The sequence below is a fragment of the Theobroma cacao genome, chromosome 5 (genome assembly GCF_053813885.1).
Source record: "Theobroma cacao isolate CCN51 chromosome 5, ASM5381388v1, whole genome shotgun sequence".
Lineage (NCBI taxonomy): Eukaryota > Viridiplantae > Streptophyta > Magnoliopsida > Malvales > Malvaceae > Theobroma > Theobroma cacao.
Window position 1 is genome coordinate 6,221,384 of NC_142643.1, and position 24,035 is coordinate 6,245,418.

The 24,035-nt window shown below is 33.2% G+C and overlaps 4 protein-coding genes and 1 long non-coding RNA gene across 6 annotated transcripts; 1 reads left to right on the forward strand and 4 right to left on the reverse strand.

The window, feature by feature from the left end:
* Positions 1 to 1,026: 1,026 nt before the first annotated feature.
* LOC18598251 (RNA-binding (RRM/RBD/RNP motifs) family protein) lies at positions 1,027 to 5,878 on the reverse strand. The gene is made up of 9 exons (XM_007027702.3): positions 5,719 to 5,878; positions 4,288 to 4,705; positions 4,092 to 4,208; positions 3,738 to 3,878; positions 3,483 to 3,656; positions 3,185 to 3,392; positions 2,920 to 3,095; positions 1,786 to 1,871; positions 1,027 to 1,341 (listed from the first exon to the last, which is right to left on the reverse strand). The coding sequence occupies exons 2-9, from the start codon at positions 4,669 to 4,671 to the stop codon at positions 1,203 to 1,205; spliced, it is 1,425 nt and encodes a 474-aa protein (XP_007027764.3). The 5' UTR covers positions 4,672 to 4,705; positions 5,719 to 5,878; the 3' UTR covers positions 1,027 to 1,202.
* Positions 5,879 to 10,780: 4,902 nt separating this feature from the next.
* Positions 10,781 to 13,033, reverse strand: LOC18598253 (replication protein A 14 kDa subunit B). The gene is made up of 4 exons (XM_007027709.3): positions 12,879 to 13,033; positions 12,731 to 12,796; positions 11,863 to 12,120; positions 10,781 to 11,129 (listed from the first exon to the last, which is right to left on the reverse strand). Exons 3-4 carry the CDS (start codon positions 12,116 to 12,118, stop codon positions 11,065 to 11,067), a joined length of 321 nt encoding a protein of 106 aa, XP_007027771.1. The 5' UTR covers positions 12,119 to 12,120; positions 12,731 to 12,796; positions 12,879 to 13,033; the 3' UTR covers positions 10,781 to 11,064.
* Positions 13,034 to 14,217: 1,184 nt separating this feature from the next.
* On the forward strand, positions 14,218 to 16,052 carry LOC108662150 (uncharacterized). The gene is made up of 2 exons (XR_001927934.2): positions 14,218 to 14,479; positions 15,749 to 16,052. It is a non-coding gene; the product is annotated as an uncharacterized LOC108662150 (long non-coding RNA).
* A 347-nt stretch (positions 16,053 to 16,399) lies between these two features.
* ABCB29 (ABC2 homolog 12) lies at positions 16,400 to 21,490 on the reverse strand. 2 transcript variants are annotated; one of them, XM_007027711.3, is made up of 9 exons: positions 20,778 to 21,490; positions 20,287 to 20,373; positions 19,892 to 19,999; positions 19,054 to 19,137; positions 18,312 to 18,528; positions 18,126 to 18,211; positions 17,817 to 18,004; positions 17,416 to 17,545; positions 16,400 to 16,854 (listed from the first exon to the last, which is right to left on the reverse strand). In XM_007027711.3, the coding sequence occupies exons 1-9, from the start codon at positions 21,408 to 21,410 to the stop codon at positions 16,708 to 16,710; spliced, it is 1,680 nt and encodes a 559-aa protein (XP_007027773.3). In that variant the 5' UTR covers positions 21,411 to 21,490; the 3' UTR covers positions 16,400 to 16,707. The 2 variants fall into 2 exon arrangements, with proteins under 2 accessions (XP_007027773.3, XP_088662232.1); XM_088806106.1 differs by lacking the exons at positions 19,892 to 19,999; positions 20,287 to 20,373 and having other exon boundaries at positions 20,778 to 21,488.
* Positions 21,491 to 22,843: 1,353 nt separating this feature from the next.
* On the reverse strand, positions 22,844 to 23,914 carry LOC18598255 (uncharacterized). The gene is made up of 2 exons (XM_007027716.3): positions 23,433 to 23,914; positions 22,844 to 23,210 (listed from the first exon to the last, which is right to left on the reverse strand). Exons 1-2 carry the CDS (start codon positions 23,568 to 23,570, stop codon positions 23,073 to 23,075), a joined length of 276 nt encoding a protein of 91 aa, XP_007027778.3. The 5' UTR covers positions 23,571 to 23,914; the 3' UTR covers positions 22,844 to 23,072.
* Between the last annotated feature and the right edge of the window lie 121 nt (positions 23,915 to 24,035).

The following is a 24,035-nucleotide window of genomic DNA, read 5'->3' on the forward strand; positions in this document are numbered from 1 at the left end:
TTACTGAAGCTGAATATAGGTCAATGGAATCAGCCTGTTGTGAAGTGATTGGGTTAAAGAATCTTTTGGCTGATTTTGGTTTAAATCAAGGCATAACAGTGAGACTTTATTTTGATAATTAGTCAACTATTCACATTTGTAAAAATCCAATTTTTCATGAGTGAACAAAGCATATTGAAATGAACTGTCACTTTGTAAGAGAGAGTGCTTGCAAAGGTCATGAAACCTACTTATATTTCTTCAGAAGAACAACTAGGAGATTTGTTCACCGAGGCCTTATAGCCAAAGCAGTTCCACAAATTACATAGCAAGATGCATGTTCGTCACATACATGTGCATATTAAAAAAAGCTTGGTTGATGGAGATCAAGGCACAGTGCTGCTGAAGGAACTTTTTTACCAGTTATAATTTGAGATTCATAGAAAGAATGTACGGGGATTATGGGCCAGACATGGTTGAGGAACTGCGTCAAAGAGCTGATATTGTTGTCCCTTTTCCTTTTTTTTTTTTTTTTAACTCATGGACCGTAATATAATAAACATTCATATATATATATATATATATATATATATAATAATAGATATAATTTATATAATATAATCGAGTCATGAGTATCAAAAATACTAGAATCCTACTCAAATCCAAAACCAAAACGGATATTATAAGATACCGGATTACATTCTCATGCAATCGTACCTGGGTTACTGAATACCTATTCCCATCCCTAACAAAGAAACGTGTTCATTTGCTATATCTAAAACCGGAACTCACCGCTTGAATCATTTATCCAAGTAATCTAAGCACCTAACCTCACAAGGTCTGTCGGGTTAGAGGAATTAAATTATATTTGAGGCTTATGATAATATTTCAATGCTGTAAAAACGAGAAATGAAATACTACACTTTCTTCTCATTTTATTAGTAACAGCGAAACAAGGCATACGTAAATAAATATATTGTAAACATAAAGCTAATTCAACTAAAACATCCAGTCCCTCATTTGTTGGGGACAAGAAAATACCATATATGATGCAATGTGCAATTTGAGTTAGTCCTTGGAATTAGCACCAAATATCTTTCAGTTTTTGACACACCTACAAACACTTGCCATTCATTGTGTTAACAAAAAATAATACCAACTCAAGCAGATACATTTCTTTCCTTTTCTCGCATAAGGTTACAGAAGAAGACATAAAAACTATACTAATATGGATTATACCGACTACGTCCTCGGCTACTGTCACTGCTGCCACGCCTTCCACCACTTGCGCTTCCACTAGCACCACCCCTGCTACTACGGGGCTGCACTGGAGGGCTGTGTGGTTGCATTCCAGGCTGTTGCCTAAGAAAAACAAAAACAATTTCCTCAAGTGAGTACCATGATCCAGAACTAAGAAAAAGATAAATACATTTAAGTCACAAGAATAGTCTATCATTATTAAATATTATGTATATAGTTATTACAAATCACTCTATATGGTTAATAGGCGGCAGGGACAAAGATCAGAACATATGTGCACTTTATTTTGTGCACACCAAGTTTGTCTAAAAGTCAAATGTCAATTTGGCTTACATATTAAGGCCAAAAAAGAATTAGTTAAAGAAATAAACACTAGGTAGTAGATTGTGTATGTATGTACACATAAGCACATGCACACCCACCCATGCAATGCCCACCCTAAAACGGACACATCCACCCACTAGTGCACACACACATAAAGGAATGAAAAAAGAACATAAGCTCTCACAGTCTGCAGCTGACTACAAAAACATGGTTAAAACTTACAGAACATATCCGATTCTTCCATCAGGCAAAAGCATTGGCATCATCGCCATGCCAGCAGGAGTTGGACCTCGACCGTAGATCATCGGCTGCAAAATTGTAACATAAAAATTAGCACAACATTATAAAACGAGGCTAGATTTGCAAAAATAAATAAATAATCACGTATACACAAAAGAACCTTCCAAAAAACTGACCTCTTAAGCATATATGCCTTAGGGAGATCAACAATTAACATTGGCATTTTATATTGAGAACTATTTACTCTAACAATCCATGCCTTAACAGGTTTTTTTTTCTTTTTTGAAAAGTCCATGCCGTACCGTTAGAAAACAATGATGTAAACTCACAATAATATCATTTATCATAGAATATCTGTTAACTCACTAAAAAAAGGAACTCCCAATGTAGGAACCAGTGGTGGGTTTTTTATTCTTTAATAAGTGCAATGATCCTTTACATTCTTCAAGGGTAGTAAGAGAGGAACTAGCAGGATAAAACCAGTGCCCACTATACACAGTCTACAAAGAACAGCAGCACGTGCCAATTTTAGATTAATCACTAACTCATCATGTCCACTAATCAAACATTGCTTCACCACACTCTAAAGGGCACATCTAGGTTATCAGAACCCGAATTCAATCAAAGAGATATGAAACCTCAAAACAAGACCACATATTGCCAATTCCAGATATAATCCAATGCCACTTAAACTCATTAATCCTGGGCTTGCAATGAGCCAAAAAAAAAAAAAAAAAAGAATTGATGACTCTAAAATTGCCCACAAGAGATCTGTCTAGTGGCAGCATCCAACGCAACTCAAACTCATTAATAATAGGCTTGCAATGAGCAAAAAAAAAAAAATTTGACTCTAAAATTGCCCAAAAGAGAACTGTCTATAACAGGCATCCAATGCAACTTAAACTCATTAATCCTAGGCTTGCAGTGAGCAAAAAGTTTTAAAAAAAAATATGAGTCTAAAATTGCCCAAAAGAGCACTGTCTATAAGCAACATTCAAATCGTTTCTCTGAAAAAAACTGTCAAACTCTTTCTTTCCAGATTATCTCCCCAGAAACAATAACAAATGAGCATAAAAGCTTAAGTATGGAAGACAAAGTTAAAAAAAAGTATCTTACCTGTCCAAAGCCTGCAGGACCAAATCCTGTTCCAAGACCACCATATGCTCCCCCAAATAAACCATATCCTAGAGGAGGTAGGAAGCTTGAATTTAAGGTTGAATTTTGTGGGCCAGATCCTCCAGACGACTTCTGATCTGCTTGCGGCTTTGCAAGAGAACACTCCAATAGTTGACCTATCAACAAGAGAAAATCCAACAAAACATCATAAAAATTCCATTTATCTCCATTAAGAATACAGGAAGGTACAAGGAGCATATCCAACCATCAATCTCATATTTTTCAGTGTTCTTCAATGCTTTCATAGCACTTGACCTCTCCGCAAAATGCACAAAACCATATCTGCTATCCTCCTTTCCTGCTTTTGCAGGCGGAACTACAACTTTTGTGATCTTTCCGTGATGTTCAAACAGCTTCTTTAGGCGATCCTGAGTTATATCTTTTGGTAAATTCTTGACATACAATGCCTTGACCTGTACCAAATCAAACATTATGACTAGACTAACCCTTGATGCACATCATTCAGCCAAATATAGCAAAAAATGAAGCATAAAATAGAAAACCTGAGTAGCAGCAGAAGACTCTGCATTTCTTGGGTCAGCCCAGCTAACAGTCGGAGCATTATTGTCAAGTGTAAATGTTGGCTTCAACATCTTCTGTCTTGAGTATTCGGCACATGCATGATTATAGTACTCAATAAAAACGAATCCACGGTTTCGGCTGGGGTTCATTGGATCCTGTCATGTCAAGCACATGCTACAATAGATCAGTATTATAATTTGTGAATTGACAGACTAGATATTCACTAATACACAAACCTTCAACAATTCAATACAATTGACTCCAGGCCCAATCTCTGTTACAACCTTCTTCATATCTTCCTCCCCCCAGTGTCTAGGAACATTACCAATGAACAGCTTATTCTTTGCTTGAGATGTTGAACATTTTATCTTTTTCCCCTGAAGAAGACAAAAGGAGTAAACAAGAAAACAGAAATAAGATTCAAGCGAGAAAATAATTGAAAAAAAATATGAAGGATCTATTCATGCACAGATATTTAAATGCAGGGAAAAGGGAGAAGAATAAGTGTTGGACACAAACAAATAACAGCACATCTTGTAATGCTACTAGCATAATCCATTGATGCGAAAAAAGAAATGATTCTACGTCACCTTTAATTCATAATTATTCAGTTTTTCAATCGCTTTGGAAGCCAACTCTTTGGATCTAAAGGTCACAAAAGCATAACCCTTGGCCTCCCCTGAATCTTTCCCCTTCATTATCCTAACCTGTGGTCATTACATGCGTATCTAGTCAGTCTAAATAAAGAAGAATACAGCCAGGACATTGTAAAATTAGCAATGTTACCTCTGTGACTTCTCCTATAGATTCACAAAATATCCTCAAGTCCTCTTCGGAAGCATCATGAGGAATGCCACCAAGGTAGACCTCTGATCCATGAGGAGGAAGTGCAAGAAGCTCTGCATGCTTCTTTTTCTTTTCTTCCTCTGTCTCGGGATCATTCATTACCTCATCAGCATCAGAGCCCTTATGCACATCAGCAAGCTCAGCATTCTCCTCCTCTTCTTCCACCTCCTCTTCTTCCACCTCCTCTTCTACCTCTTCCTCAACTTCCACTTCCTCCTCTTCCTCTACTTCTTCATATTCAACCTCTTCCTCTATAGTCTCCTCAGGTTCATTATCTCCATCAAGGTCCACCTGCTCTTCAGTCTCTTCCCTTGTCCTTGGCATTTTTGGTATCTAATAAAGCAAGCTTGCAAGGCGACTGTGAAGGAAGCACAGAGGCCAGAAGCATTGACAAAAGAAAAGAGTACAAATGTGGAAAGGAGGAAACAAAAATGAGAGGCCAAATGGAGTTGCAGAATAAGAATTTCGTTTGAATCCGTGCCATGAAGATAATATGGCTTCAAAGGAGTCACAATTTGAATGATTCTCAGAAAAGGGAATCACAAAATAGTAAAAATAGTAATAGAGACAGGCAAAGAGAGTTGTGAATGATAATCAAGAGGATTCTGATGCTCAACAAACTGAAATTCTTGAAATTAGATAATAGATATGGACAATTGCCCAAAAAAAAAAAAACAATGGCCAGTTTTATTGTTTAATTATGTATCTGGGAAAATGCAATCACCGAAAGGGAAAAGGGAAAAAAAACAAGAGGCAAAAAAATAAGGAATGAGAAATTGAACTAAAAGGCAGAATCATATAGAAATAGCAAGAATAGGAGAAAAAATTAAAAGATTCCAGCAAACAAACAAAACAAATTTGCAAAAACAATTCTTTAATTCAACAATAAAGCCGCAATGAACAAAGAAAATGGATAATAAGGTATCCTTTACCGCTGACGCTCGCCATCTTTCAGTTTCACTCCACGTTGCATTAATTCAAGTATGTAAAAACATAAAGAAAATATGCAGACTCAGTTTTTGACATTCAGCAAATCAAGGAATCACGAGACCTCCATTAGACACTAATATAATTTCAAATTTACCAAATCCGTAAACCTTAGAAATGCAAAATGCAATATTTCTCAAATTTTCACCATATTTACGCATTAACATTTAACCATGGCTTCAGGAATTTAATAACGAAATAGCAAAATAAAAAAGAAAAAGAAAAAGCAAAAAGCAGTAAACATACAAATATTTCGAATTCAATATAAGCTGGAAACCTTACGTTAGACATAAAAGATTAAACATTCATTATTAAGCACAACGAAGAACTTCGTGATTATATATACATAAATTGTGAAAGAGAAAGAAAAGAGAGCTTACCGACCTCGAAAATTTGAAGAATTGGAGGGAAATCCTGGCTAAGAATGATGAGGGATTTTGTTCTGGAAAACACTAATTTTGAGTTCCAGAAACGGAAAGGGGCGCTTTTTTTTCGCGGGCCCTTAGTATCAAGTCTGTGCCCTAAAAATGATATGGACTTCGGAATACACTATGGAGGAGGTGTTTCGGGTCGGGCTGCCCGGTTAGATTCGGAACGGCATTTTAGGACCTACATACACGAGGTGTTTAGATTAGTAATGTCAATGAGTCAGGTAACTTATAATTTTGAGATACCTGAATCTTAATTTTATTAAAAATTAATTATTTTAATTTTATTAATTATTTAAATAATTTAAAAATTATTATCTTAACCCTAACCCTAATATATTCTTATTACCTATAATTACCCTAACCAGTTTAAATATTTGATTAAATAAAAAAATTATTGAAATCTTCTTCATGGATACCCAATTACCCAATTAACTTTTCTAATCTCATAATTTTTTTTTAGATTTATATTTTATAAGTTTATATAAGCAAATATATATATATATTGTAATTAATAATTTTATAAGTTATAATTTTTGCAATGTTAATACAAAATAAAAAGTAAATATATTTATATTTAAAGTATATATATATATATATATATATATATATATATATATACACACGCATACATAAAAAATATTTTAATATATAAAATAGTAATTTTATTTCTTATAAATTAACACAATATATAAATTATATATATTAAAAGACATTACAAGTTAATTAATAATAATAGTTTCATGAATTAATTTAATTAATTATAAAGATTTGTTCTTAATTTCATAAAATTTAAAAAAAATTTAAGTTCTAAAACTATTCTAATCTCAAAAGCTTTCTTTAAGTATATATATTATAAGATTATATAAATAATGGTATATATATTATAATTAATAATTTTATAAGTCATAATTTTTGTAATATTAACACAAAATAAAAAGTAAATATATGTATATTAAAAGTACATATATAATAGTAATTATATTCCTTTATAATATGATATAATATTAAAATTATTTAAACATAATTAACAATCTAATAATTTTTTAATTTAAATATATTAATGTCATCATATTAATAATTAGAGTAACTATACTTTTCATATATTTGTTAGTTTTTAACAAAAAAAAAAATTGCTTGTAAAGTTGATAGAAATTGTAAATTTTTAATTTAATTATTAAAATAATAATAAAATATTTATAAATATTAATCGAATTCGAGTAACGGGTACCCAAAGAGTAGTATCCGAACCTTACCAGAATCTGATTCGAGTTATGAAATCACTATCCGAATCCTTTTGTAGAGTACCCTAACCCAGTATAACCGGGTATGGTACCCATGGATTCCCTATAATAGGGTACCCATTGACATCCCTAGTTTTGATAAGTCATGCACGAAGCAAAAAGTTTACGTATATACTTACAAAATTTTACATTTTAGATGTTAGATTAAAATTTTGACTATAGTTATAATTACAACACATCGCATATATCTAATTAATTTTTACAAACTTAAAAACTAGCACCTCTTCAAAAAAAAATTCACTAACACCACATTTAACTTATGAAATGATTACTTCATGAGAATAGAATAGTAAAAGAATAATTAATTATTTCATAATTTGATTAAATAGTAAATTGATTTATGATATGGAATGTATAAGGAATATAATAAACAAAGAATAAGTAAAACTTAGCATCTTACCCTTTAACAAAGAATAATACTAATAATTGATTTATAATAAATCAATTACCCTCTTGGAAGAATTGAATTCAATTACTCTTTCTTGTGTCTATAGGTCTTTTTTTTTTTTTTGGCATTTTTGCTGCAATTATTTTTTCGATAATGACTCAACTTATGCATACGCGTACATTGACATCCAATGTAACCTGGAGGGACAGAGCCTTTTACAACAAGTTGGTGATCATCTCTACACTTTCCTATCGCCATGCAGATCCAACCTCAGCACTTGAACCAACGAAAACAATGAGAAAGCGTGCTGTAACCATTTCATAATAAAACCTTGACCGACACATACGATGAATACTACCAACCCAAATCACTGATCTAGAAGCATTAATTAATCAGAAAAAACCAATGGATCAATGCATTAATGGTTACAAGGCTGTTCACCTCACCAAGTCCCCATAATTTAAGGAAAAAACAAAGACTCAAAACAACTATATAAAGAGAAAACGACACCCTTTTCCTTTCTACTGTCAAATATGGCCAATCGATTTCTGTTTGGCTTTTACTAAAGAAGCAGTTGACTGGATGGGAAAGAAAAAACGACTGCAACAAGTGAAGAAGAAGCAGCAGCAGCAGCATGCTGCTTCGTCTTCCTCTTCTGGGCCGCGAGCGACGCCTTCTTCTTCACACCCAACTGTTCCAAGACTTTGCTACGCGGCAACTTTATATCTATCAAACAGGATAAAACAGGTTAAATAGTTTCCTTAATTTTCTGTTATGTTCTTTATCTCGTCTTTCTCTACGTTAAGGGAAAAAATGGATTAGAAATAATGGTAGTAAACAAAGAAATATTGTCTAAGAAGGAAATACCATCGATAACAAATGACTTTTTCTTTGTTAAGGTCCAAAAATTAATAGACTTAAATGTGAATTAATTTCTGCATGCAACTGTATTGTTTTCTTCTTTAAAAAAATTCAGAGGAATGAGAGAATCCGAGTGCTTAACCAAATCAGGGCACGTTGGATTAGAAGAAGAGTGATGAAGATACTGGTGCAACACTGCTGTATCCTAATGGGGAAATTGCTCAAGAGTTTCTTCAAGTGTAAGAGAGTGTTCTTTATAAGAAAAGTGGTAAAGGTATGCATTTCTATTTATTTTAAATTTTTCTTCTGTGATATTTAAAATTAGTGGGTATTTTGTTGAGTAGTGACTTTAGTTTGTATTCGCAGTGGCGTCCTTTACTTCTCCTATGGAGGAGGGGCAATCAGATTGTGTAGGAAAGCACAAGTGCAGCGCCCACCCATATAAGTTTTCAAGGATCCCGGACTTGCTCCATATCGGATTCAAAACATTTTACTTAGATTGTATATATTTTCTTTTTATATAATATAATATTAATTGTTTCTATTTTCTGTCCATATTTCATTTTATTGATTTCTTTTTTTCTCTAATGTAATAATTAAATAATTAAATACTTTCATAAATAAGTAAAATAAATATTAGAATAAATTACAATGAAATATAGTAATCAATTTATTTAGTAAATTAGATATAGATAAATAAATAAATAAGTATCTTGATTTATCATACGACTAAGTGGGCTTGAAAGCTTACATACATATTAACTTATTAGCAATAAAGGATTAATTGAAATATGATAATGATGTTGAAATTGTAGGGGCACTAATTTCTTCTTCTTTGACACGTAATAAAATTGTTTTCTAGAAAAATTAGCATTTTAATAACTTTATGAGTATGTGTATAAGTATTAATTACTTTATATTATATGAATATAATTAAGAGTTGATAAAAAGAAAAATAGCATGAAAAAGTAAGGTCAAATATTAAATGGAAAAATAATTTATACATACTAGAACTTAATTTGTTGATAGCATGTAGAGTTTAATTATTCATTTTTATACATATGAAAATATATTTATGTTTTCCCTACCCAACAAGTCATTTCTCATAAAATTCAAACGTCTTGCTCAGAAAGATTTATAAGTTATTTCAAGTTCTAACTGTTTGATCCCTCATTAAAGATAGTATATAATCTAATTATCTTATTTTGAATGTTGTACTAGTACCAACAAACTATACATAAACATTTTAAAAGTTTAAACTTATACTTGTCTAATTTTATGTACATGTTTAATTATTTATTTATTTATTTATTTATGCAATCTATCACTTAATTTATGTAAATAAATACTATGAATATGATGATGTTTGTTGATATAAGATTGTGGAAAAATTAGTGTACAGTTGTATGCATGATCAGCATGTACAAGGTTAACTTTAAATTTAATGTTCAAAGTTTGAAATTAAGATTTTAGACTTATTTAACTGATGAAATTGTCCTCTAATTCTACTATTTGATTCTTAGGTGATAAATCTTACATTGTATTTCATTATTTTGTGATAATTTCTTTCTTTTCAAATGGAAATTAAACAATTAAGAATTGTATCCATTTGATAAATAGATGATCTAATATCAAAACATTCACTAATATACTCATCCACCCTATTTTGAATGTTTGCATTAAACATTTTTTTTTATTTTTATTATAAAATATTTTTTAATAAAATTTTGTATGCTACAATTCTTTTAAACAAAAAATTAGATTGATGATGAATCACACCCCATTTCACAACTTAGCATATCTATTGTTAAACTGATTAATCAGTCGCAAAAACACTTGATCTTGGTTTTATAGTAACACGTGGTACGTTGACATTGGCTTGCAAGCATAGGACCTCTTATAATCTCTGCTTGATAACAGGTCCACTCATCCAACGCATGTGAATTAGCCGCCAAAACAAACGGTCCATAATCATGGAGCGTATTTTAATAGACCGCTTTGGAGAAGCCACCTCCAAATTGCCTAATAGTTAATAAAGCCCACAAATCGATGGCCCGGTTAATTGTTTAATCATACATCTGGGAAAACGCATTCACAAGGGGAAAAGGTACAAAAACAAAGAGGCAAGAAATAAGGGAAGCTAAATTGAACTAAAAAAGCAGATTTATACAGAAATACAGTAGGAATACTATTACGATATCCCAGCAAAGGAGCATTGTATTATTTTGTTGATGATAATGCGACAAGGAACAAAGCAAATGGATAATAAGGTATAATATTTACCATAGCCACTCGCCATCTTTCGGTTGCATGAATCCAAGTATATATATATATATCAGTTTCATTAATTTCTTTTGATCTACAACTTATATTTGTTTGCAGCATCTTTGCTCATCAACAGATGAATAGTTCACGCTCTTCCATCTACACTGGGGGCAATTTCATTAACAAATAACGACAGGAAATAACGAAAACCACGATAATTCTTGAGCCACTCACAAATTTGTAATGGCCATATGTTTTAGGCAGCTAGAGATTCTATCATAGAGGTTATAATGACAGAGAGGGCATTTTCATAATGGATGAGCATGTAACAGTAAAAACAGCTATCCCAAAGACAAATAGTACAAAGAGACTTTCCAGGCTCATGAGCAAGTTCTTTCACAGAACTTCCACCTATTTATATGGGCATAGAATGCAAAATACATTGCAACTAAAAGTTTTTGCAAAGAAATTATCTTAAAACACCTCAGAGGAATAGGTGTTTGAACTCTCCATTTGCAAGCTGACAGAGCTGATCATAGTTGGATGTGTCTGCCATTATTGAAAAAGGAAAGAAACTTTATCAGAAACAAAACAAAACAAAGCAAAAAATCAATTGAAGATTAAAGAAATAATGCTTCGAGGAGTGAGTGCTAGCTCAGTGTTGAGGTAACTAGAACATTTCAATCATCTAACAATTACAAACAAGTCACAACGTTTACTGCTACCGATAGACCCAAGGCAGCATATGGTATTGCTTCACTTGACTGTTTAAATACTCAGAGATAGAACAGCTCATCTGCTGGCTAGATAGTTGAACAGGTCTAAAACAATCTGAAGGTTAATGGTCCTTCAATACACGTCATGTAATAAAACATCTTTGAAGGTTACTAAGTTGCCACAGGCATCACATGGAAAAGATGCCACTCAGCATGGCAACAAATACCAATTAGATTTTAAGTTCAGCACGTTAGCTCACACCCATATTCACATTAATCTGCCAGCATCCAGGTTCAGTGCAAGTTTACCAGTGTACCCTTCCTATCGCCTAATAGTTAATAACACCTATCAAAATTGGGATCAGGGGACTCTAAAAAATCAGAAGCAGAGATCTTTGGCAGTTCTGCTTCACCCCAATAAACTAACTCTTGTAATTGGAATTACAAGTCCACAGCACACAGATTATTATGTTTGAAAACTAAAATGCATTCTCCTAAGGAAAATTGATCACATTTGCATAGTTCAACAAGCTCAGGTAAACTTCATACGGAGTAGAAAGCCATACCAAATGAATCACCAAAGTTGGTCCATATTTCAGCCTGGATAGAATTATCATTCTCAGCAACCCCAATAACCTCGACATAACTTGTAAGAGAAACAGGTGGGGAGCCTTTTACAACAAGTTGGCAATCATCTGTAGACTTTCCCACCACAGATCCAACATCAGAACGTACAACCTGAATCACAGCCCGCACCTTGCGTCCCACGTGCATGCGTAGCAATCCTCCATTGACAAGAGCTGCAGGGCTTGAAGTATCCATATCTGGGAGAAAAAAACGGAAAACATCCAAAAGAAAATCATTTTACTAATACCATAAGAAATTCCCAATCACAACTGTACAAAAATTTTCAACAACTTATCATCAGCTAAACACCAAATTAGCAGCATTTTTTCTTGCTCTCCTAAATTAGAAAAGCAACTTTTACCCAAACCAAAATCTAAGCGCATAGATTTCAAATTAAGCTATAACAGAATTTTGATCACTAATAACGCCAAACCGGATAGGAAAATTCTAAGCATGACAAACAAGCTACCCTCTTTATCACATTGCCACCATTTGCAAACCTAAGACAAGTAGCATAAGGAATTGAAGGCCAAGCTATCCCAGCAAAGAAACAAACTTCTCATAACCTAAAGATGCTCATCCAACGTGATTTTACAATTAGCTATTTCCAGAAAAAAAATGCAATTAGTTTAAAGATTTATCAACAATCCGTTATTTCACTAGATTTGAGACTATTTATTTCACATAATCAAGTGGATCGATGACAACTCCCTTTTTTCTTCACGATGAAAATTACAAAATACAACAAAAAGAACAAAAACATCAGAGAAATTGAAAAGAAAATAAAGATCGTGCTGCGGAACGTGCCGTATCAAACTACTAAATTAGTAGCGAGTCTAGTGAGGATGGATGAACACTTGATTGCTGAGAAATCTGCAAAAAAAAAAAAAGACGGAAATTTTGTAAGAATTTTCCTTCATTTTCTCAGGAAACAAACGGAGTCTAGAAGAAATACCTGATTAAGCGCTAAAGGAAATGATTCTGTATTTTAAACTCTTGGTCGTGGGTACAAATACTATAATGAAAAGAGTGAGAGAAAAAGAGCGCGCGGGGTTTGATTGATGGCGGCAAATGAAATTATGGAGGGGTTGATACTCTGCCTTGGAAAGGCACTGTGAGCGCATTGCGCACCCCGTGTAAAACGGGAACCATTGGTTGCCGTTTTGTCGCAATCCATCAGGGGTAAAATAGAAATTTAAAATTGTAGAAATTATTCGTCCTCTTCAGTCCTGCCGTCTTTCGGTATTTTCAGAAACAATATGTATATCTTTATAACAAAAATATAAATTAATTAATTTAAATAATATTGAGTTCACTATAAGATATTAATAAAATTAAAAATATTTTATTAACAAGTTGTCATAGTAAAATATATAAAGTTTGAAAAATATATAAAATAACGAATATAAGTTATTGAAATTGTGTAATTCAGTATTATTTATTAATATTATATAATTTATTCATAATATAATTAGTATTAGTGATTAAAGATTTCAATAACAAATTTATGATTTAATAATTATTACAAATTTTGCAATATTTATTAAAATTATGTAATTTATATAATTTAATATTAGATAATTTAAGTTTTTTAATTATTTGAATACTTACTATTGAATAAATTATTGATATTATTAATTAATGTATCATAATAAACTAGTAATTTTATTTTATTAGTAATTTGTTAGATTAAAATATTTATAATTATTACTAAATTATTTTCTGTTCAATGAAACAATTTAAAATTATTAATGTAATATCTCGTATTTTGATACGGTGGCTAATAAAATTTACAGATGTCAATTAAGGTTAATTATCGAGTTAAAAAGGTAATTCAGAAGTGAACCTGTGAAATTTCGATCTCCATAAACACATAACTAGATGCAGAAGCGATAATACGGACTAGAGGTAATTTCGTAATTTCTCTTGATGAGCACCTACGAATGGGTTTTTTTATGCTATTAAGGTCTAAATAGGCTTAAGGAATGAATGAATAATGTTTAGGATGGTAAAATAAATGAAGAAGATAAAAATAATGATAACTTCCACAGTAGAGGCAAAATGGTCATTTACATCTCGGGTCTAAATTTATATGTTTTCATGAACTCGAGTATTTCTAGATTATTATAGACCTTGTCCTAGTGTCAAAAGAGTAAAAAGTTACACAAAAGATGAGAGGAAGACAAAGTCACCATGTTAAGGGCATTTTGGTAATTTATGTGAGAAATGGATAAACTTTAGATATAAATATCTAAAGCTCCAGCAATTTTCAGCAGCTTCCAGCCATTTCTTTTTCCCTTCCCATCTCACGCTTCTTCATCTCCATGAGAGCCTCCCTTAAAGTTTCCATAACTTTCTCTCTCTAGCTTCAATTTTCATGCTTTTAAGCACTTTTTGATAGAACTTTTTGTGCTCTTTCACTCTCTCACCTTAAAACTCTTAAAAAGTCTTATTTCCATCTTCCTCTCACTAGCTGGACATGTAGAGAGAGAGTGAGTGATTCCCTTATTAGCTTGAAGAATTTTGAAAGAGAATTCAACTACAAAGACTATCAAGGTGAGTATAAGTGAAGGTTAAATTTCTTTAGTTGTTGATAATGACTAATAATGGGGTTTGTGAGTGTTTTATCATTAAGGTTGTTTATTCACTCTTAGGGTGACTAGAGTAGTGTGAATAATTAGTCATTTAATGGCAATTGGAAGCTAGTTAGGAACAACTAGTGAAACTTGATTAGGAAAGAGCTTTTGGATTATATTAATGTCAATTTGGGTTGGTTGTGATATTGTGTGTGTATAGGTTCCAACAAGACCTCACATGTCTATTTGGAGTATTAGTTGAGGTTAGAGTCAAGCAAAAGAATTAACAAGATCAGTGAATGAACTTGCATTTCAAAATTTGCTTTGGGAGATGTAAATATATTTGGATGAAACATTTGAATGATTTTATCCAACCTTTGTTTAAAAATGTGTGTCGGAGAACAAGCCCTTAATAAAATGCTTTGATGTTGTGAAAATGTGAAATGTGTAAAAGGATGAATCCATGTGCTCTTATATTATGTTGGTATGTATGTATATGAATATACATTGTGCATTGATGAATAATGTTATGTGAGGATGTTGAAGTGTTCGAGTAGGGAGTGTACACATGATGAATGCATATGTATATATATGTGTGTGTGATAGAAAGTTATGAAAATATTTTTGATTGTGTTGCAAGTTGGCATTGTTAATTGCTCTCAAATTACTTTTCATTTCAACAAGAAAATGACTTTTGATGTAACAAGACCCATTTCAATTAAAATGCTCTGTTTCTCGTTGCAGCGAGATTCATTTTCACTACAGTAAGAAACTCTCAGATTTTGGTGTAGTGCTTTCACTTCAATGAAGATTTTGACCATCTTTCAATCCGAATTGGGAAAAATGGTAAACATAAAAGTTGTAGCCCTGCCTATTAGCTTTCTAATGATCTAAAAATCAGGTCAATTTGACTTCTATAGTAGGAGATATGATAAAAAAACTAAAACATATACAAACTAAGACTGTTTCTCGCTACAGCAAAAAACTTGCTGCCATGCTTGTTACCTTGCTTGATTTTGATCTATTTTTCACCCATTTAACTTCATGGATTGATCATGGGTTTTTGCAACACTATGAGATTATTGATCAAAGTTTAAAATGAGGGATTTTTAGTAAGAAATGAAATCAATTGCATTGTTTTGGAAACAAGTGCATCGTGATTTTCGAGTTCTCCTTATCGATTGCTTGTTTCCTTCTTATGTTCACTCACTGAGTTTTATACTCACATTTTTAAACTTTATATTTGCAGATTCGAAGACAGTTGGGACCTAGATTAAGTGTCCACGTATGCTCGCCTTTTTGGTAGGTACTATGACACCTCAGTTGCGGCACCTTCATTTAAAGTCACTCCGCTGACGATCAAGAGTCTTATGCTTGTGTACATGTATAAGTAATGAAGAACACTAAGATTCATGTTAAAAATCAAATATGTATATTTGATTACTGATGCTACTGTAAGGTGGCAAATGAGTGATACTATGTTAGCATAATACAAATGTGAATATTGGATTGTTATAAAACGTTACTGAAATATTTATAATTGAGAGTTGCAATATGTGGTTTTAGAAATGATAGCTGGGAATGATGATCGGGTTTGCATAAAAGAGCTTGCTTGAGCTTAGTGAGCTATGCCCATCGGACCCATGCGCCGGTCATGGTCCGGTATTTGGGACGTGACAATTAACTTTTTATATTAAATAATAAAATTTAAAAATATTGTAAAAATGTAGTAAATTTAATATTAAATAATATTAAGTAAGATGTGATATAGCAATAGTTTTAAATATTACATGAAATAATAACATTTAAGATTATTAGATAATATTTAATATTACATGAAATACTCGTAATATTATAGAATTAAAAAAGTGACGCCATTTCACATATGTGAAACTTGGGATTCTTTGAACTGAACATAAAAAATTTTATTGAAAAATAACAATCAACTTAAATGTACAAACAAATTGAGGATAACACCATCATTTACTATGCTGTTACACATGCGAGCTACGCGTAGTACAAATGACGACTCTAGTTCCTTGCACATCTCATACCAACTGCTTGACAATGCCTTGAGGATTGAAGCATTATCAGCACACATATTGAAACTCAATCAAGATAACCTAATTTTCTGCAAGTTGGATCATATAACCGCCACAGTTTAGTGCTTCAATTCAACTCCTCCTCCCCCCAAGTTTTTGAATGATCTCAAATCACAACACCAGTAGACATCAATGAGTCACAGTGACCAGCCAAAAGAGGTGACTCAGTTAACTCCTTCAGCTTCCCATCTTGTAAAAGGAATGCCCGATCCGCCATTAAAACTGTTTCCAAACGATGGGCTATGACCAGCACCTGTAAATAAGTATACATGGTTTAACTGTAAGAAATAATTCTCAACTAATTCCTTCTGTATTTCAAGATGGAGCAGTTTCCTGCTTATAGATGTGATTAATTTCAAATTTTAGGTACCAGAAGAGGCATCGGAGAATATATTCACATCAATATAGACCTGAATACTTCACCTAATTGTATGATGTTCTAATGTAGTGTCCCTTGAAATAAACAAAAATATTTTCAAGCTCATGTATCAGTGCCAGCAAGTATTATGGTTGAGGTAGCTGGTTGTAGCAGCCTAATCTCGGTAGCAGTTGAAGACGCTCTATAGACCCTAATCAAGCTAACAAAACCCCAGGCTTACATTCTATAATATGCTTAGAGGATACATTTGAAGTCAATCCCAATCAAACCCATGGATATATTCCAAAAAGATACTACTTAGTTAGCATCTGTGGTTATGCTCAAAAATAATATATTGGGCAAAATAGTTATTCACTGCTTGTCTTGCTACAGATTTGAGGACAATTATATATCAAAATATAATTACGGCTTGATAAGTTAAGCTATTGTTCTTACTGTGTGATTTTCCATCAAGCGCTCAACAGCTTGCCTCACCAATAACTCAGACCTACTGTCAAGCACAGAAGTTGCTTCATCCAAAACTAGAATAGATGAATTCTGATAGACTGCCCTTGCAATAGCTAGTCTGCATTTGTAAGCAAGCACGCAGGTTTATGATTTAAACAAGGAGAAATATCTCAGCTACATGAAATAACAAGTCCGAAATTAACTTCTTGCTGTATTGAGTTAACTACTACTTTCTTGAGAGCAGAAAAATAAATAAAATAAAATTACTAAGCTGGATATCCTATTCTTGCAATTACTAGCAATTAAATGGGAGTGCTCCACTCTGGAAAAAGAGGACTAGACAGGGAAAGATTTCAGAATTAAAACTATCATGTATATGTGGATTTTACCTTTGCTTCTGACCTGCACTTAAAAGCGAACCCCTTGGTCCAATATGGCTTCTGTATCCTTCTGGAAGTGTTCTGACAAATTCATCTGCATTTGCAATACGGGCTGCCAGCTCAACCCTCTCCATGTCAATGTTTGTCATTAGATCCCTGTACCCAATGTTTTCAGTAACTGTCCCAGAAAAAAGCATCTGATACATGTAGAAAATTATCTAAATCAGTCATTGGAAACAGTCTGAAGAACCTTTTATAAGCAAAATTACAGTAATGAGATAATAATACCAATGAAGAGGGTAGTCACTGGTCACTCACTATATCCTGGGAAACAAGACCAACATGTCTTCTCAAACTTTCTAATCGGATGTTCTGAATGTTGCGGTTATCAACAAGTATAGAACCTGCAACATGAAATGCAAGGCATGTAATCCTTCACAAAATTTGAGGAGCCCTGATCAGGTTTATGGGATAAGCATAAATTTATAGATTCCGATGCCTCACCGGATGAAGGTTTATATAGGCGAAGAAGCAATTTTACAAGGGTTGTCTTTCCTCCTCCAGATGGTCCAACAAGAGCTATTGTCTCCCCAGCCTTTATATGGAGGTTCAACCCATCCAAAACATGAGGCATGTTGTCTGCATATTTAAATGAGACATCACAGAACTTCACCTCCCCATTGACATGGCTTAAATCAATGGCATCTGGTTTCTCAATGACCTATGTTCAAGAATAAAAGAAATATAACAGCAACATAATGAATAAACTAAATATCGACTAGAAACTGCAGACACATCATTACGAGCCCAAACATGCATTTCAATCTTGCTCAACTTCTTCTTTATTTACAGATTCCTTCTTGGATTATGTAGTCCTTCTTAGAAACCAAAATATCTCAAGGTTCCAAGGGATAGAAATTCCCTGCTAACATGAACAATATGCTATTTTTTTTTTTGTCGGTGGAGGTATAAGCAATGTGCCAATTTCTAGGTAGATTATGATGGCCAACTTGATGCAGAAATGCATATTGCAATTATTGAGTTGTCTGGTCAAGCACAGAAGAGTGTTTGTAAATATTGCTCCTTGCAAGCATGCAAAAGTAAACGAGGATTTTGAACTGTTTATCAAAATATTAGCCTTAGAAATGTTTGTGCACTGCCATCCAAATCATAAAGAGAGTTCATCATAGATCATAAAAGTTAATCGCAGACAACAGATTGTATGCTAAGTAAGCAAAAAATGTACCTTGGACTCCAACTTGGTCAAAAAAAATAAGCGTTCGACAGCTGGTTCTCCTTGCTTCAACTCATTGTATGCTTTCCCGATACCCTGCATGATTCTTTATTCTGAGATTGGTTGCTTAAGACAGCTCCTCAATGGCTGAAGCATAATAATTATGGCAATCAGCAAAATGCTTCAGAGAACTTATTATTAACACTTCCAAAGGTAAAAAGAAGAGAGTGTTGCACTACTTCTGTCTTTAAACCAAGGAAAACCACAACACAAAATTTTATGGTGGTAATCAGCAAATCCAGTGAGTTAAGGAAAGACTTCTTGGTACAGACTGAAGAAAACGAGAAGCTGAAATTTCCACTATATTGATAATGGGCTACCTGCTAGTTAAAGTAGAAACAAACATGGTAAGCTTTTCTGAAGATGTATGTTACCTAGATAGGCTCAACCAACAATATCAGTGATGTTACAAAAGAAACCATGCTACAGGCATCAAAAGAACCACGTGAAACCAATAGGGATCCAATGCAAAGTATAAATAAAGCTCCAAAATAAATTATTTGTATGATCTGGGGGATTAATGTCTTCATTTTCTTCTTTTCCAAACGTTGAGATAAATCTGCATAAGCAAGCCTTTGAAATCTGGCATGCTCAGACAACTCTGCATTGTTTGCTTTCACAAAAAGAATGGCTGGGAGGACCTAAAATATTATAAATGGGCTAGCTAAAATACGCAACAACTAAAAAAGTTGGATACCTTGTAGAACATTAAGGAATTTATACAAACAGAAAAGGAACTGCAAGCAATCATGAGAATGTAAAACAAATGGCCAAAAGAACCAAAGCATACCTCATTCAAATAAGCTGCAAGAGTGGCAATACTCAGATGTGCTCTTGTAGATATCTTAAGAAGTCTTTCACCAAGATAAGCTATAACGAAAGCCATACATGGAATCACCTAAAATTCATCAGAAAATATATATATGTAGACTCATTATACATCAAACATAAAGGTAATACATTTAGGCTCCGTTTGATTGATTTTTTACCTTTTGCACTTGCTTGTTTGTCTTTGGTTTTCTATTCATTTTTTATTTTTTTTCTTTTTCCTTTCTATTCATTTTCTGTTAAAAGAAAAAAGGTAAAAGCATCAAGCAAATGGAGCCCTAGTTAACAAAAAAAAAAAGAAAAAAGAAGAAGCTAGAATAAACAATTAAACTATAAATCTATATCACGTTTCCTTACCATTGCTGATATCAAGGAGAGGGAAGGACTGATAACCAGCATCTGAGTCACCATTGCAAATAATTGCAGAATGTTGGGCACAGTAGTCTTTCCCAAGAGAAAAATTAATAATTGACATATACATTGCAGAGACTAACCACATCACTGAACAAAATTGACATAAACATGATCATCGCAATTGACTTTAATGACCCATCTACAACCACAACATTGAGCCAAAAATAATGAAAGCAACAGAGGTTATTTTCCTTGTATTCATTCAACTAGTTAAAAAAAGAAGAGCATATGAAAGCACATCGTGCTAAGGATACAAAACAGGAAGAACCACTTGAGACTTCCAAGTTGAAAATTTCGAGTTATAGCTATTGGATTGTTCCTCTGACGACTTTGGTATAATTGAAGTTCATGAAGAAAGGTTTTGAGCCAAAAACTATCCAAAAAGCATTGCATGAACAAAAAATAATATCCATAAGTAATACTCGATTTCTCACATTGAGGAGAGCAAAAACAGTATCAGCAACATCAGAAGCCTCAGCAGTAATCCGATAAGCAATATCCCCAGAAGAAACCGCATTGCCCCTTTCAAAAAAACCTAATTCTCTCTCCAAAACCTTTTCGAAAACAAAAACTCTAATCTGATACACTACCCTTAACGCCGCTTCCCATAAAAAAACTTGTTTCCAGTAACAAACGACCAACTTCGCCAACAACAAAACCCCAAGAACAAGGCCCTGGTCACCCAATTTGGAAATGGAAATGTTGTTGGTTAAGTTTGAAAAGAAGGAGCCAATTCTAGGGATCACTTTTAAAAGGGAGAAAACAGAGATGGAGCTGCAGAGCCAGCCAAGGAGGATGGGTTGGTGATTGGTTTGAAGGAAGGGTTTGAGTTTGGTGAGCGTTTCAAGTGTTTTGGAAAGTGGGTTCTGTTGGGTTTGGGGGTTTAAGGGGAGTTTGGTGGAATTTATGAGTTTGAGTGGGGGTATGAAGGGAAGTCTCGAGGGTGAATTGAAGCGAAGAAATTTGGTTTCAGGTTTGGATGTAGGGCGAAGGTGGAGGTGGAGAGAAGGCGGAGGTAGCGGTGGTTGCGACGGTGGAGAGAGAAGGATCAGGCTGTGTAGGGGCATGTTGCATGGGGAAAAGAAGAAGTGAAGGGTATTAATGGCATTTTTCGAGGTAAAGGAACAGAATCCAGCAGGGAACTAAACTAACGAGTAGAAGTGAACATGGGCTTCACCTTAACTACTTTTTGGGGCTCTAAGTACCAAAAGGCCTATCAATTCAAGTACGTTCTCCTTCGACCAAGAAATCTTGTAAGCCCAAATATTATATTCGAAGAGAAACTGGAATAGTTCAATCTACTCATACAACATCAACATCAAATGCAATTTTGATGGTTGTTGCATAATTTCAATTGCTTAAACCCAAAAAAATTGAAGTATTTTCTGTTCTTACTTTCTTAGATAGTGATCAGTGTGTTGTTCCTTCTTCCTTTTAAGTTATTAGTTTCGATTGAAATTCATGAATTAAAACATATCAATCTATTAATTCAATAATCGAAGTTTTTTGCATATTTGACTTTAAAGTCGGTACAATTTTTACAATAATTTTTTGAAAGATAAGATTTAACCCTTTACATTTTTTGGTGTAACCAATATAACTTCCTTTTAAATGGTTAAGGTATAACCAATAATTATTACAATAATAAAAAAAATAAAAAAATAAAGATAACTTTTTACGGTCAATAAGTTAAGTAAGTATAAGTATCGAGTAAATGAATAAAAAAGTCAAGTTCAATAAAAAAAGACAACGAATGCTCAAGAGAGATTGAAGAGTGATTTTAATGCTTGAAGCTTTGTTCTTTTATTTTAATGTTAGAATTTCATACACAAAGATTACATGTATCGACATTTTTGAAATGAGTTTTTCAAATCCTGCATCCAAGTATCAATACTTCTATAAGAGGTATTTATATTTTCAAGACAAAATACCACTGTCAACCCATGTATTGATACTTGTACCTCTATGTTGGAATTCTTGCTTTCGGATTGAAGAATATCCATATTTATAGATAAAGTATCGGTACTTGATTCAAAAGGTATCGATACTTGTTGCTTGCTAAGCATGAGATACCAAAATACTTATAGCTTAAAAGTAAGATTTTAAAATTGTTTTGAACTTTATGTCTTAGCCATTTCATTTTAGTGTTTCAAAGGGACTTTTAAGCCTTTTCAAACATTCTTTAAAGACTTAAACTTAGCAATTTTGATAATTTACTTTGTCATTTTAAAAGTAGGATCAATCGTAAAACTAACACTAAGAAATCAACGCTTACTATGACTATAACTTTTTTTTTTTTGCCATTTGGAAATCGAAGGATATTTTTTCTTTTATCAAGTAAAATTTTGAGGTTTGAATTTGAGTCTTTTATGTTATTACTGTATAATGTATAATGTCTAATTTATAAAATAAAAAAAGAAGGGAAGAAAGAGGTGCTTAAATGGTCATGGGCTTGCACCAGCGTATATCACACCTTCGCTCCTTTTGATATACAGAAAAGTTGAATGGGAATGGCTTCTGAACAAATGTAACTGGTAACACACGGAAGTTCCTAAATCCATGGTTTAGTACTGCTTCCATAAAGATAATTTGGAAGAAGGAAAACCCCAATGGGCATCATTGTTACAAAAATTAAAAATAAAATTAAATAAAAGTGAGACCAAAAAGGATTGAATTGCTAAGTTTAACACACCCTTTAGCTGCAGCCAGCCATCCATATATTTGTATGTTCATTTCTCTTTCAATTTCTTGGTTATGGCAAAGGCTGCTCCTGCCACCGCCACCACCACTGCTGAAACTAAAATTGCTGTTTTGAGCGTCTGCATTGAATCCTTCTTCTCCTTTTTCTCTTGTGCCTCAACTCGGTCCTTCATTGCAAGTAGTAAAAATAATCAGTATAAAATCTGCAAAACTAAATGCACACCATGGATATGACATTAAATAAGAAGAATTCCCCTAATGTTCAGATACTTTGGCAAGTCTTGAATGATCTTGTGCGCTGAAATTAATTTAATAAGCGCACCATCAAATCTAAAAATTCGATAAATACAAGGACACGGACAAAATAGAGTAACTTTAGATATATTTACCTTGATTTCTTGAGAAGTAGCAATCTCAAATGACACGGAATCAACCTTAAAGTCTTTGTTTTCACCGGGATTCAGCTCCCCATTAATGTCAGCAGCCGGAAACGTTTCACCAGAGGCATCAGAAATTCCATCTGCCATTGTTCTTAAAAATCCTTCAACTTAAATTAGTATCCTTTCTTTTGCTGTAAACAAGAGGAAAATGGCAAAAGAGAAAGAGATATAGGGCTTGGGATTTCAGAACCTCAATAGAAAATAGATCAAAGACACGTGTCAGGAACCCAAAAGCTGGAATTCTGAGCTTTTTATGGGTGTTAACGACTTTCTATTTTTGTTCTCAACTGTCCGAGTATTTTGTCGGAATTAGCTAATCCTGGATTCTGTAATGGTGAGTTTAATGAATGAATTGATGGAGCCATCGAGGGAAGAATTGTAGGCACTTTCTCAACTCTCTCTGTTTTCTTTGAAAATGAAGTATGAGTGAACCTTTACGTCAAAACAAAGAAACAAACACTAGTTTATGTGAAACCCATCTCAGCAATGAAAGATTAATTTTTTGGCTTCAAACTACCATTGTATCGTAGAAACCTTTTTTTCTTCTCAATC